General features: G+C 39.4%; 1 protein-coding gene across 1 annotated transcript; it reads left to right on the top strand.

The window, feature by feature from the left end:
- Nucleotides 1-4406: 4406 nt before the first annotated feature.
- Nucleotides 4407-9136, top strand: LOC135500840 (uncharacterized). The gene is made up of 3 exons (XM_064792506.1): nucleotides 4407-4419; nucleotides 4837-6174; nucleotides 8865-9136. The coding sequence occupies exons 1-3, from the start codon at nucleotides 4407-4409 to the stop codon at nucleotides 9134-9136; spliced, it is 1623 nt and encodes a 540-aa protein (XP_064648576.1).
- Nucleotides 9137-14616: the final 5480 nt, after the last annotated feature.

The raw sequence follows: 14616 nt of genomic DNA, 5'->3' as shown, positions 1-14616 counted from the left end.
AGCCCCACCACACATCAGTCTGGAAAGTGCAGATATATCTCCGGGCTACTATTCGGGACCTCCTTTGACATGGAGGACCAGAAAAATAGAATACCTCTCGATTAATTATCCATCACATATACCATTGGGAGAAACCAATAGTGTTTTACACAGTCACTTGGTTGCTCAAAAAGGTACACGTACCTTTTTCTGGTATACCCGTGAACCCATTTGACGACACGCCACCACCTTCTCCATACGCGTGGCCTTCTTTTCACTCAGATGACAGAGAAACCGTGCATCATCGTGTAGCACGGCTGCTGTTAAGCAGTCCGAATTGATACACAATAGAGCACACGCTAATAGAGAAATAGCATCGTGTGTGCCTCCATCTGGTTGACCGATGCCGATGTTAAAGACAACTATAGTGAACTCTGCACTGTGTGCAAGCGCCGCCATGTCTGCCAAAGCCACCGAACATAAATAAAACTCATCAATCCAGCGATCACCTAGCATTGTAGGTTAACACCGTTAAACGTCATAATTGATCTGTATGTGTGCAGCAAGATGTCTTAACATGCCGTATTCAATATTTTACGTGCACAATGTCGATGATTCAGGGTTGACTTAGGCACATCGGATGGGATTAGTCATGTCAAGGATGGCTAGCTCGAAGCATCCCGATGACGAATAGCTGGCGGTCCCAACCCGTGAAAACGATTCTGTTCCATATAACAACGATAATTGCGATCAAAATGAGAGCTTGGAGTCGTCTATCGGAAAGTGTCACCTGCAGAATTTACTCCCAATCATGCGACACCTGTGATTTTATTGCAGAACTGAAATCATTGGCCAATCTGGGATAGTCTCATATTTTGATCGTATTAGATCATATTTACTCATCAATATTGTATTCAAATTTAAGGATGAAATTACGAGATTTCACGATGCTTCTCGATATCTTATAAGAGGGAATATTACGCAAACACCATGGGTGCCGTCTTTTAGAGAGAATTCGAGCTTTTGGTCAGCACGACTTCGCAGACCAGGCTTATTGTTCATTTTAACAATATAGGTTAGTCCATACTTGATATTACATGTATGTGTATACACCAGAATCATGGAGAGTCTTGCTGAAATAAAGAAACGACCGTTCCGTCTGACAAGAATGTGACCCGTCACAGCATAACCAGGCGCATGTCGAACAGAAGATGAGCCTAAATGACTCCAGGAGATAATGGAAGAAATTGACGTGCTCATATTTCACAAAAGGCAGACAATAGAGAAATGAACAAACAGTTCGTCTCAACCGGCCAAGCTCAGAGCGACATGCACCTGGTTTTGCTGTGACGGGTCACAATGTGCTAACTGTAAAAAAACGATATCTCAAGATTATTTATCAGCCTCAACACATCAAACGGCGTCAGAGATCTGTATCTGGTACGTTTGGCACCAGGACAGCTGTGTCTTAACAAGTTCACAAATCTGTACCTGATATACAGTACCTACTTGTATAATTTGCCGCAGTCTAGGCCTCGCAAATTTTCTAAGACCATATTATGGTTCATACAGTCGGAGTGAGTGTGTCGAGAAGAACAGCCGATTATGATAACACAAATCCCGGGTGATCATGAGACACGTTACTTGTGTAGTGCGTATTAATATCTAAAACCTGTGTAAACGAAATGCATATCCCCCCGGAATCTAAGCCCGGTCCTTTTGTTAAAATGAATAGAGTCGCCGAGTTCCTTTGTTGAAGGTTATGTAGCTAACCCTAACCAAACCATTAACCACCGGGGATGAAAGTCGTAATAAATCGTGAAGATGGCCTGTTATGAATGTCTGTGGTTTTTACTCGGTTATGGAATTATTTGTTATTTTTTTGATGACATTTCCCGACGTAACTGTGGCTTCTAATACACGTGAGGTAATCCTTTGACACTTAACGTGGTCACTTTCACAATTTTATGAAATTTAGATGTGACAGTGTCAAAAAGTTACAAAAGCAAGTGCCTAAATACAAGTATTCTCACCTAAGAAAAATTTTAGCCATGAAACATAAATGTTGTCAGTAATTGAATCAATAAAGTTGGTTCTTCTAAAAGTCCTTGGTCCTGTCCAATGACTGCTTCTAAATGGGAACGACAGCCGTTTTAAGTAATTGCTCCTAACGAGGCGCAAAAGATGATCGTATACCATTTTCTTATAAATTTGCTCGAGAGTATAATAATGGGGACAACCGAAGCGCCTAGGTCTTCCCCATTAACAATAATTGTCCATGATTGTTAACTGCGTTTCGGCAAACATTCAACCGAAATGTCACACCGCCCAAGCATAGACGTAGCCACATTCCCTAGCCTGAATACTTCCCTACGCAGCAAGTTATGTCATGAGTGGTCCTTTGACACCCTAATATGAATGGCTTTATGGCGGTACTCTTCATATTTACCTCAACTTAAAATACTCGGACGTGAAAAATTAACGGCTGCTTTAGACCGTGCAAATTATACAAGTGGGTATGGCAAGCGGAGTGTCCAGTAATTAAAAAAACCTAGATTTATTCAAAAAATCCTGGTTTTTTACCTAATAAACTAAGTTTATTTGGAAAAAATATAGGGTTTTTTTTAAAACAACCTTGTTTATTAGCTAATAAACCGAATTTCTTTAATAAAACCAAGTTTTTTACCTAATAAACCTTGTTTCTATCCACAAATGTCAAGTTTAACAAATAAACTTGGTTTTATTCCCTAAAATGTAAGCGTTTCATCCAGTGGTAATAAACTTAGTTTTATAGCAAAGAATCTTGGTTTATTAACAATAACTGGACAAATGGCTAATAAACCTACCTTTTTACGTAAAAAACTTGGTTTTATACAAAACAACTTATTTTTTTGCAATAAAACCTGGTTTTATTGTAAAAATGTAGGTTGTTTTGAATAACTGGACAAACGGCGTGCAAAAACCTACTTTCTATCGAGAAACTTGTATTTTTTACCTCGCCCCATGTACACAAATCCGCGATGTTATCGGGACGAGGATGGGCAACCTCGGCACCACGTGGTACTAATGCTGCACTGCACTGCACTCTGTAAACTAGTTAGTGAGACCCTAACCTCATCCCAGATAACTCAATGTAGGTAGGATCGAGGTTTAAAAATGTAAGTTTTCTAATAAACCAGGTTTATTTAAAAAAACTAGGTTTATTAGTAATAAACTTAGTTTTTTTAAATAAACTAGGTTGTTTTGGTAATAAACCTTGTTTTATTGAATAAACTGGCATTTCTGTACAGAAACATATATTTTATACGATTATGTGGTAAAAAACCAAGTTTTTTAGGTAATAAACCAGGTTTTTTAGCATAAAATGTTAGTTTCTGTTAAAAACCTACTTTATTAGGAAAGAACGTAAAGAAACTTGGTTTTATTAATGAAACTCGGTTTATTAGCTAATAAACAAGGTTGTTTTTAAAAAACCTATATTTTTTCCAAATAAACTTAGTTTATTAGGTAAAAAACCAGGTTTTTTTTGATTAAATCTAGGTTTTTTTAATTACTGGACACTCCGCTTGCCATAAGTGGGTACTGTATTTTGACATCCATACTCGCACAGTGCCAAAATAAAATAAAAATCAGATACAGGAATTGATCAATTGACGCCATCTTGGATATCGCAATCTTGAGATTCAGGTGTTTGATAAGCCTACGCCATATACTGTGTCACCAGTTCAGACCGTAAATCTCATTCAGGGGAGAATTAGTGCCACATTAATTCGTCAAACGTTCTATTTTATCAATAAAAAAACAAAACAAGATCATTATAATTACGATCTGACACTTACTGGTGGATTTTAAGATGATTTTATGGACAACTATAAACGCAGCGTAGGGCAGCAATCATTTTCGCGGGCTGTACATGTGTGGTGACCTTATTGCAATTAGAAAAATTATTTCCTTTCCGATATCCGCGATACTGTTTTTCAGATGGGTGCAACTTACTAATTCTAGAGGCGTTGTAAGGAACGAAATCAGCGCCTCTAGTGTCAAGATTGATTTGACATCAAGACACTTACCTGGCTGACGGTGGTTGCAAAGCAGAAGCAGTGTAAGGTTAGTCACAAGAGGTACTAAAAGACTGGACAACATCATCCTGCAGGACTGTGCTGAAGGGAAACCGACAAACAACATCTCTTCGGAGAATTTGCTGGAATGATCAAGTTCCAAATGACAGATAACACAGGATTTATCGCCAATACTTCTCCGTCACCGCTCGCTCACGGGGTAAAATGATAATGATGAGGAACCGACGGTCATATTTACTTGATTAGCTCTTACTCTCATGAAATACAGAATTGGTTTCGAACTGAAACAGTAGCACAATACAATCTAAGGAACAATAACAGTTGTCAAACGGCGTGATCCTAACCGTTATGGATAGCATGGGTAAGATCGATTCTGATTACTGATGATAGCTTCTGGCTTAAGGATTTTATTCATTGTTCTCCGTTACAAAACAAAACGTATCCATGTGACAACAAAAACAAATTAGATGAATGGTTCATCGTATGGTTGGTTTGAGACAAAAAAACATGTTATGTATGTAAAGTAAGGCACTCAGAAATTGGCATGTGTCAGTTTCAAAGCCAGTGGAATGTGTACTCCGGTCTCTGAACATTTACAAAAGGGCCAGAATTAGGCGGCATGGTGGAGGGGCTGGTAAATGTAAACACAAGCCTTTAACCCCCTCAGGAGAAAAAGGTGTAAATATTGCTTTGCTGAATATTAGATCTGTGAGAAACAAGGCAACATCCTTGTGTGACTTTCTCGATGATGAGATAATTGATCTTGTTGCTCTTACAGAAACATGGCTTGACTCAGATTCACAAAAGGACAGCGTTCACATTGGTCAGATGCTGCCCTACGGTTATAAGCTTCAGCATAAACCTCGACTTGGTCGTGGTGGGGGTGTTGGTCTTGTCTATAGAGATCAGCTGAATGTCACCAAGATTTCGACTGATAGTGTATACAGTTCCTTCGAGATCATTCAGTTCAGGTTACAGACTAACTCAGACTGTATAAGACTTGCTATTGTGTATAGACCCCCTCCTAATTACAAGAACAAACTGACAACAACATTGTTTTTCGAGGAGTTCGCAAATCTGTTAGAGACTCTGTCTTCCATCGCCTGTCCACTGATCATCATGGGCGACCTCAACTTTCATGTTGACAACCCCAGTGATCGAGATGCTATAATATATCTCAATATCTTGGAAACGTATAGCCTGGTCCAACACGTGAAGGATCCAACTCATATCAAGGGTCATATCTTGGATCAGGTTATCACGCGTGCTACTGACATGAACGTGATTGGTGATCTGTCGGTTGGTGCATCATTGATGTCAGACCATTGCCCTGTGACTTTCACTCTCCCAGGCAAATGCGTGAAACAGCCAAATCGTGTGATGATGGATGTAACAAGGCTGAGGTCAATAGATGTTGGTGCATTTGCTCTTGATGTTGCAGCATCTGCAGTGAACCAATGTGTCCAAGACAATGCCTCAGTCTTGGTGGAAACCTACAACCACGATCTGAAGGCAATCTTGGACAAGCATGCACCAATTCATTCTAAGGCAGTTACAATACGGCACAAGGTACCATGGTATAATGCTGAGGTGCACGAGGCATGCATGTTCCGCAGAAAGGCTGAGAGACAGTGGCGCCACTCAAAGCTTGAAATCCATAGGGAGGTCTACCGTGAAAAGCATGTGCAGGTTATTCGGAAGATTGAGAAGGCAAAAAGGGACTTTCAAGTTGAAAAAATTAAGGACGATTGTGGTGATCAGCGTAAACTCTACAGAACTGTGAACTCATTGCTCAACAGGAAGAAAGTCAGCTCATTGCCTGACTTCTCTGTTGGGGAAGGGCAGCAGCTAGCCAATAGATTTGCTCATTCTTTCCAAAATAAGGTCAATGGCATTAATGTCTACCTTTCAGGGCTCCGCGATTCAATGGGGTCATTGGTTACTGACGCTGAGCAACCTAGCTGCCAACAAAAGCTGTCTTTCTTTCAACCTGTTACTGAGGATGAAATTAGAAGGATGATCAAGAAGTCGCTAACAAAATCTTGTGCACTTGATCCTCTTCCCACACATCTTCTTAAAGAGGATGCGATTGCTGAAGCAATTTCTCCTGCAATCTGTAAGTTTGTAAACTCGTCAATTTTATCTGGTTCAGTTCCGGATTGTCTCAAATCAGCCAATGTCACGCCACTTTTGAAGAAACCTAGTCTACAAAGGGAGGACCTTAAAAACTATCGGCCTGTTTCCAACCTAAGCTTCATCTCCAAAATTTTGGAAAAGGGTAGTTGACCACCAGTTACGTGACCACATGTCCGAAAACGAGCTTTTCGAATGCATGCAGTCGGCATACCGGGCCAACCATAGTACCGAAACAGCCTTGGTCAGGGTTATGAATGACATCCTCTTGGCACTAGATAAAAAGCAAATGGTTGGTCTGGTATTGCTGGATTTATCTGCAGCATTTGATACTGTCAATCATTCGGTCCTCCTTGATCGTCTACGTGACAGGATCGGTCTGAATGGTACCGCTTTGGAGTGGTTTAGGTCCTACCTGACAAACAGGTCACAGAAGGTTATAGTTAAAGGAGAGTCATCTTTAGCTTTCAAGCTAGAGACAGGCGTTCCCCAAGGATCAGTCTTGGGCCCATTGCTTTTCAGCATTTATATGGCTCCACTGGCTGATCTGATTCGACGTCAAAGTATAAAGGTTCATTTCTTTGCTGATGATACTCAACTCTACATATGTTTTGAGCAGACCGATTCAGTACAGTCAATCGGCAAACTTGAAACCTGTATTGCGGAAGTTCGCCAATGGATCGCACAAAATTTCCTCAAGCTAAATGACGACAATTCAGAGTTTCTTCTGATTTGTTCGAAGCATCAAAGGAGAAATTTTGATGGCCATGAACATCTGTCAAGATTGGTGACCAAAACATTGCTGCAGTCTCTTTGGCTAGAAATATAGGCGCGTTGTTTGACGAACATGTCTCAATGAACCACCATATACGATCTATCTGCAGGTCCAGTTATTATCACCTGCACAACATTGGTCTGATCAGAAAGTTTCTGACCCCTGATGCAACTGCTACGCTTGTAAATGCATTCGTGACATCCAAATTGGATGGGCTGAATGCACTGCTGATTGGTTTACCTTAGCAGAGTGTTGCTTCATTGCAAAGGGTCCAGAATTGTGCAGCGAGGATGGTGACTGGAGTTGCAAGATCAGATCATATTTCTCCCATTCTCCGTGACCTCCACTGGTTGCCCGTAGCCAGCAGAATTAAATTTGAAGTTCTGTTGCTAACATTTAAATGCATAAATGGTGTTGCGCCAGTTTATTTGCAAGATCTTCTAACAATGTACAAGCCGTCCCGATCATTGCGTTCCTCGGACAGACTGCTGCTGGTGCAACCACGCAGCAGGATGGCTTCCTCTGGAGACAGGGCTTTTGCTAGTGTTGCGCCGCGCCTGTGGAACGGGCTACCACAGGAAATTCGTGCGAGCAGCAGTATCCTTGTCTACAAGAGAAAGCTGAAAACTTTCCTGTTCTCTAACTAGGCAGCAGACTGTCAAAATAGCCAGCAGCTTATTTTTTTTTGATTGGTTTCTCTGGTGTCTTTGATCACGTTTTTTTTGTGGATATAGGCACCTTAAATCCCAAATGATTGATTGATTGATTGATTGATAAGAATGCTTCATGTAGAAAACATGTGTAAAACATTATCAAACATCCTGATATTCCAACTTCAATTGCTAGGTACTAGATTAATCATTATCTGCTACACATACAAGACTGGATTTTGTTAATCACCAGTACATTACATCATTGGATCTGACATGGTACTTAAGATGGGTATAATAGTTAATTACAATAACAATATCTTGATTGCACCCATTAATGCTAAACTTCGTAAGATAGATGTTAATAATAAAACAACTTTATCACCACCAATGATGAGAGGACGAAGTGTTATACAATCAGGGTGGAGACTATGACTATGACTTCGTCAAGAGGACCAAGTTTGACTAATGATGCAATTATTAATAAACCTGTTAGTACGATTGAAAATAAACCTGTTCACACTCATGTTGACCACAGTCATGTTGTTGTTGATCATATTACTGAGCTTGGTTATAGGCCTTCTGTTACCGATAAATAGGGGAAAAGCAGATGACACACATGATGTTAAGAAATTCACCTAGAAAGACAATGGAATCTTACATCGAACAATGACAAGCCGACCTGGTTGACATGCAGAAGTTTGAGAATAAAAACGAAGATTACAGATACATATTAACAGTAATAGATTTATTCAACCGTTACGCTTGGGCTCTAGCAGTGTAGAGTAAGAGAGGAGAAGAATCAGAGATGCATTTAAAGTGACCTTCAGAGAGGCAAAACCAGAAAAAGATCCAATTCGATGATGGCACTGAATTCTACAACAAAAAAACTTCAAGAAACTCTTAACAGAAAACAACATAGGTGGTTCTCTATATTGTCAAGTAAGAAGGCAGCAGTAATTGAAAGATTCAACAGAACTTTAAAGGATACAATGTGGTGGTATTATTTCACTGCTATTAAGGAGACCGACAAGTAAATTGACATGTTAGATGACTTGGTCAGTGGCTTCAACAACTCATTTCACTCATCAATAGGTATGAGACCTGTAGACGCCAGAAAGATGGAAAACGAAGGAGCAGTTTGGTACAACCTTTACGGACTTCACCTCAAAGAAACCTTCGGTGATCCAAAGTACAAAGTAGGTGACAGTGTAAGAATTTCAAAGTACAAGTCCATTTTCGGTAAAGGCTACCTTCCCAACTTCACTGAGGAAGTATTCCAAATCAAACAGATCATCTTCACTCATCCCATCGTCTACAAGCTTGGAGATTACCAAAAAGAGGAAATTCAAGGATACTTCTACGAACAGGAATTGAGTTACGTTCCTAATCCTGACCAACTAGAATACAAGATCGAGAAGATGTTAAGGTACAAGACCAGTAAAGGTGATAAATACGGATTAGTGAAGTGGAAGGGTTACAGTGACAAATTCAATGAGTGGTTAAAGTTTCTGAGATAAAATCGACAAAAACTTGGGTCGAAAGACCTTTCCCGCCACGTGAGTGCACGCCGAGATCCGAGTTCACGTGCGGTTTCGCAACCACCCGGTTAGGCCCTACGACGACGTTTGTATATTGTTCGGGTGAACTCAAACAATAGATAAACGTCGTCGTAGGGCCTAAACCGGGTGGCTGCGAAAACACGCATCATTTCCATTTATCGTCGCAGTTGAGTGGTCAAGCGCCATCAGCATGCCGTCGAAAAAATCGATAGCAGCACCATGACGTCAATTGGTAGATCCTAGCTCCAGGAAACGCCATACTAGTGCATTGTTCAACGTGGAAAGAGTCGAGGCGTGGAGAGCTAACTCGGGTCAAATCGGAGTCATTATCGGGAAACTTCGACGCCACCTATACCCTCGCGCCTTCATTATCCCACAATATTTTTAGTGGCATAGTATTGGGCAAGGTAATGGAATCCTATCATGCATAAACTAGCTTGGGATGTTGAGGGCGCCGCTTTGGATTGCCTGAAATACACGGTGTCTTTTCAGAAAAAAAGTACCGTTTTGCAGCACCCCAAACACGCCGCGCCCTCAACTACTGTACGACAATTTAAAATGACGATGCAGTTTCATTCAAAAGTTACAAATAGTCAAGTTTGGGTGAAGTTAAAAAATCTGTCAGTCTACATGAGGATGTTGTCATCGACTCTGCCGCCTTAGACAGACTCGGTGACCCAGACACCCAGGGACACTTTTCCATTTTCCGCAGCTCCTTCCATCATAGGCTGCATGACATCTATCAAAAAAAATCTGGGTAGTAATTGGCGGATTGAGATATTTCAACTTCAAAAGTAATTTTTAGGAAGTCCAATTTTGACCCTCAACAGGGACCGTCCCAGAGGCGGTAGAAAAAAAACACAGTTCGTTTTAGGGACCTGGAATTTCGCGATTTTTCTATCTACCTATAGGCCTTTCACCAGAAAAATATTTCAGGCAAAACTGAGACGGTCATATATCACCCACTGTCTGAATCTTATAAAAACTGACTCTTGATATATGCATGTTTATTCGTACACTCAAGGTACAATTTGTGCAAGGGTGCATTGCAGTGACTCTTGTACATTAACTCATGATACAAATGATAATACAAAGGACAATGTGTCAATTTAAGAGTAGATAAAATTAATCTCACAAATTTACTATACATTATCATTATATTTATATAATGTATAGTAAATACATGTATACATTGTACATTATATTTATTGACATGTTTGAAATTAACACGAGGGTCTGGTAGAAATGTTGTGCAGCATTGCTATACAATTTTTATTTTTTCTTCCAAATCTATATATTGCAGTCGACTGCAAAACCTCTCAATTGTTTATCCAAAAACACCCCATTTAAATTCAAATAACATTTCGTGAGGGTTTCGAAACCTGCCTTTTATCTAATCGCCCAGTAGCTTATTTACAGTACGTTTTATTTAACAATATGCAGGCAAAACCTAGTAAGTCATGTTGTTACATAATCAGTCGATTATAATGACATGTTAATCTCAGTGGCGAACTCTTTTCCATCATTATCAACCGTTGTTCATTTTATGACTTACTAGGTTTTGCCATAACAGGGCAGAGTTGTTGCTAATCGAACGGACTTGTTGTGCTTGTGAAACCCAGGTTCGATCGATCGCGCAACGCAACAAACGGAATACCAAGTCAACATATTTTTGTGCAACGGACGTTCTCGGTGTTTGAATCGATGTACGTTATCTCTGGACTAACAACTATCTCACAACCGTCTTCAACGAGGAAAAGTATGAATAAAAACGCGCAGATACATATACGTCTGGTTTTACTTTTAGCTTCATTTGGAATGGTTACCAGGATTACAAGTCAAGCCTCCGGTAATTGAATTTTCAACATTATTTGCAGAAAGTATGGGCATTTGCCGCCCAGGTTTAGACTCAATGACAGTGGTTTTTCAGTCAGGTACCTTTATCGTTCCACCGAATTCTCTGTTCCTGATAACAAATATTCCACCTCTTATAACAACCAGGACCAGATATCAGAAACTCCCCAGGCCTCGAAGCTATATGAGGAAAGTCGTCTGCAATTAGTCGCAAACCGCCTAAACCCGCTCTCTTGGAAGTGGGTTCGGGTCATAAAACGCTAATATCGGAACGAATCAGTACCACGTAACCGTGCGATAATTTTTATAGTGTTAACTTTGATTCATTCTTATGGTAATTGTTAAGTGATATATATTATTGGTGTCATACCAGGCATTTATATATATGACCCAAAATTATTGCTCACATCTGATTGGCTCTCGCACTTATAACGCTATCATTCCGAAGTATCCATAAATAACGGTATTTACTACTTCAAAATGGTTCCAAATCAGACCTACAAATACATACAGTCATGTACACTAAAAATCATATTGAGAAGAACGATCTAATAATTTAGGCAGATGTGTTGATTAGTTGCTAATTGCCAAATATAACAATAATCAAACCATGATTAGGCTGCACGGGATGCACTCTTATCTGTTTGCAATTTGTAATAAAAAAATCCATGATTAGGTTGTAATCATGCCAACATATACCGTAACTTGTTGCTTATGAAGTGACTCAAAACTTGATGTACATATCGTAAATGTGTGTAACGTTTAAGCCACATTGCGTGTTCAACAATATTGGAACGGTATACCTCACACCACTCAATTGCGTGCTAAAACAGCTTATTGATGGGAAAACGAACCGTTTTCTAGTCTAAATAAATCGGAAACAGGGCTTCACAATCACAAAACTATCAAATATCCCATTTAATAGCAGTAACATTAAATTAGAAAATGTTTTATACTCCTGCAATGGGATTTCTAAACATGTGAACATCTAACCACAAAAAACTGTACGTTTTGCATTTTTTTTGCTTTTTACCACGAAGGCGAAATTAAAACCGTTATAAAACTAAATGTTGTATTCGGTCAAAATGAATAAGATATATGAATATCCCATTAGATGACAACAAAGGGAACTATGTGATACCATTAGATGGTCCATTAAGCACCGACAACATACTTAACCGCTAACCACAAAAATATATGATGAAGTGGAGTAGAAAAACGCTTTTCGAAAATTATTTCTAAACCGGTGCCATCGCTTCTCTTCAAAACTGTCGAAAAGCCAAATGCGAAACATATCACTTTCATCTTTGACGTTATATTTTAATAATTTTATAAAGATCTGTGACTTTGAAGCAGCCGCTTGCTTTAAAACGGGTTGCTTGTAACGGCCATGCTCAGCGGATCGAATAATTGTTCAAAATCCAGTTGTGCGGCGGAATTGGCTTGGGTGTACCATGCACGTTACCTGAGAGAGCTCTCTCCAAACGCGCGCCTTTCGAAACGGGCGGCGGCTTTGATGTTGAAGCCATACGTTCCCTAGTTGCCGGACTCTTTATTTGAAAGACTATGATGCAATAAATACTGAGAAATGGGTTATTTTCTATGTTAGAGCCACTTTTCAATGTGTGATGATTAGGGTGTGGTGGGCTTTTAACCCGCGAATAAGCTCTTTGACCACGACGGGTTATTTTGAGAAGAGTTAAGTATATGTTTCAAATAGAAAATACCATTCATTAACTGGTATTGTGATACCACGCATTGATCTCAAACTGAACTAATTTCTTGTACAACCGCAAGCTGACTGGTTTTTGATACAAGTACGTGATCGACCTGACCCTCTGCTCTGAGGGCGATGATTAACGGAAATCGTTTTTTTCTTATACCTCAGAGGAAAAACAATATCTAAAAATTGTCAAAATTTTTAAGAAGACTAGTATAGTTTGCCAATGGAACTGGAGAAGAATAAACCCAATGAGAAGTAAAAAGCCACCCATCCTGTAACTAAGAATTTTAAATGCTGTTTGTTTTTAGGCAGGTCTGCATCTCAGTTTGCAGTATGTGGTGATAGTGAATTTTATACTATTTTGATAGACCCTGTTGAAAATGGCTGAGCTAGAATCGGGATATCTCATACCTCAAATGAGATTCCGTGAATGTGATTGGCTGAGACACGCCACGTGATCGTGTGGTATATATTCGCAATGTTGCCCGCTCCGGCCGGTCGACATTTCGCCATGTCTCCCGGCAGGGTCACTGTTGTAGGAGATTCATAGCTTCACCGCCTCTCTGCTGCTTATGAAGAACTTCTGCCTCGGCATTTATGAGGCGCCATGTGGGAATTAAATTATTTGACGAAATTATTTGAAATAAGCAAATTATATCGAAATAAATGAGTGAACGAATTCAAGATTATTTCCAAACCATAAATTTGCTATTCCAATTGTATTTTAACCATTTTATTAAGTTCGAATTCAAACCTGTCTACTGCGCAAACCATGTGCGCATACCATGAACGTAGTTTTGCTTGGATGGAAACAATGACTTTTGGAAGTGATTGGATGGAAACAATCAGAGTTCGCGTTTTCATGGTTTGAAAAAACGTTGCAGGGATGCAAATAATCAACATTAGATGAGTATAATTAGATTGTATACAAATAATTTCGTGCATACTTTCATGATTTGAAACGATCAGTTTGTTAAAGTGATGGTTTGGAAATAATGTTTTTGTGCGTGATTGTTTATCATCCAATGGCATGGACAATTTCCTGGTTTGAGAAGCCATGACTTTTTTAATTTTGATTATTTAACAAACCATCATTTCGAGACAGTTTGATTATTTGAAACCACGGATATTCAGAAAATGTATTATTTGAAAACAATAAAGTTACGTTGTTTTATTGGATGAATATAATCAAAAGAGAGCAAATTCATTGTTTGAAACAATATCGATAGGAACAGTAAATGGTTTAAATACAATTGAAATAAACAAATTTATATGGTTTGGAAATAATCTTGACTTCGTTCACTCATTTATTTCGATATAATTTGCTTATTTCAAATAATTTCGTCAAATAAGTTAATTCCGACATGGCGCCTCATAGGCATTGGGCCAAAGAAACTGTCGGAGGAAATATTCAAACAGAAAGGACGTCATGACAAGACGAAGACACGCCGAACGCTGCTGGTGCGTTGCCATAGCATAGACATTGCATCCCGGTGGGGCGGCATTACCGTCCATGGCGGGCAATATTTACATAATGCGTCAATGATTTGAAAAGTGTTGTAGATCAATACCAACATCACTGTGAAAGCAGAGTGGCGAATAAACAGGAAGCAGAAGTCACCGTCGTTCAATAATACACTGACAGGTAATGGGTTTGGTACATAGAGGGTAATGAAATTGTATGACGTTTTTTTCAGAATGCCACTAACGTCGTCAATGTTTCTGAGAAGTACTAATCATCTATAAACGTAATTATTATGAAGTCAAATCATGACTCGATAGCAAACTGATGCTAAGCTCGTCTCCCTCTCAAGCGATGACCCAAAATGAAGGTCAAATTTTCGAATCTCCGAAAACTACA

The sequence above is a fragment of the Lineus longissimus genome, chromosome 16 (assembly GCF_910592395.1).
Source record: "Lineus longissimus chromosome 16, tnLinLong1.2, whole genome shotgun sequence".
NCBI lineage: Eukaryota > Metazoa > Nemertea > Pilidiophora > Heteronemertea > Lineidae > Lineus > Lineus longissimus.
This window is presented reverse-complemented; position numbering and strand designations above follow the sequence as displayed.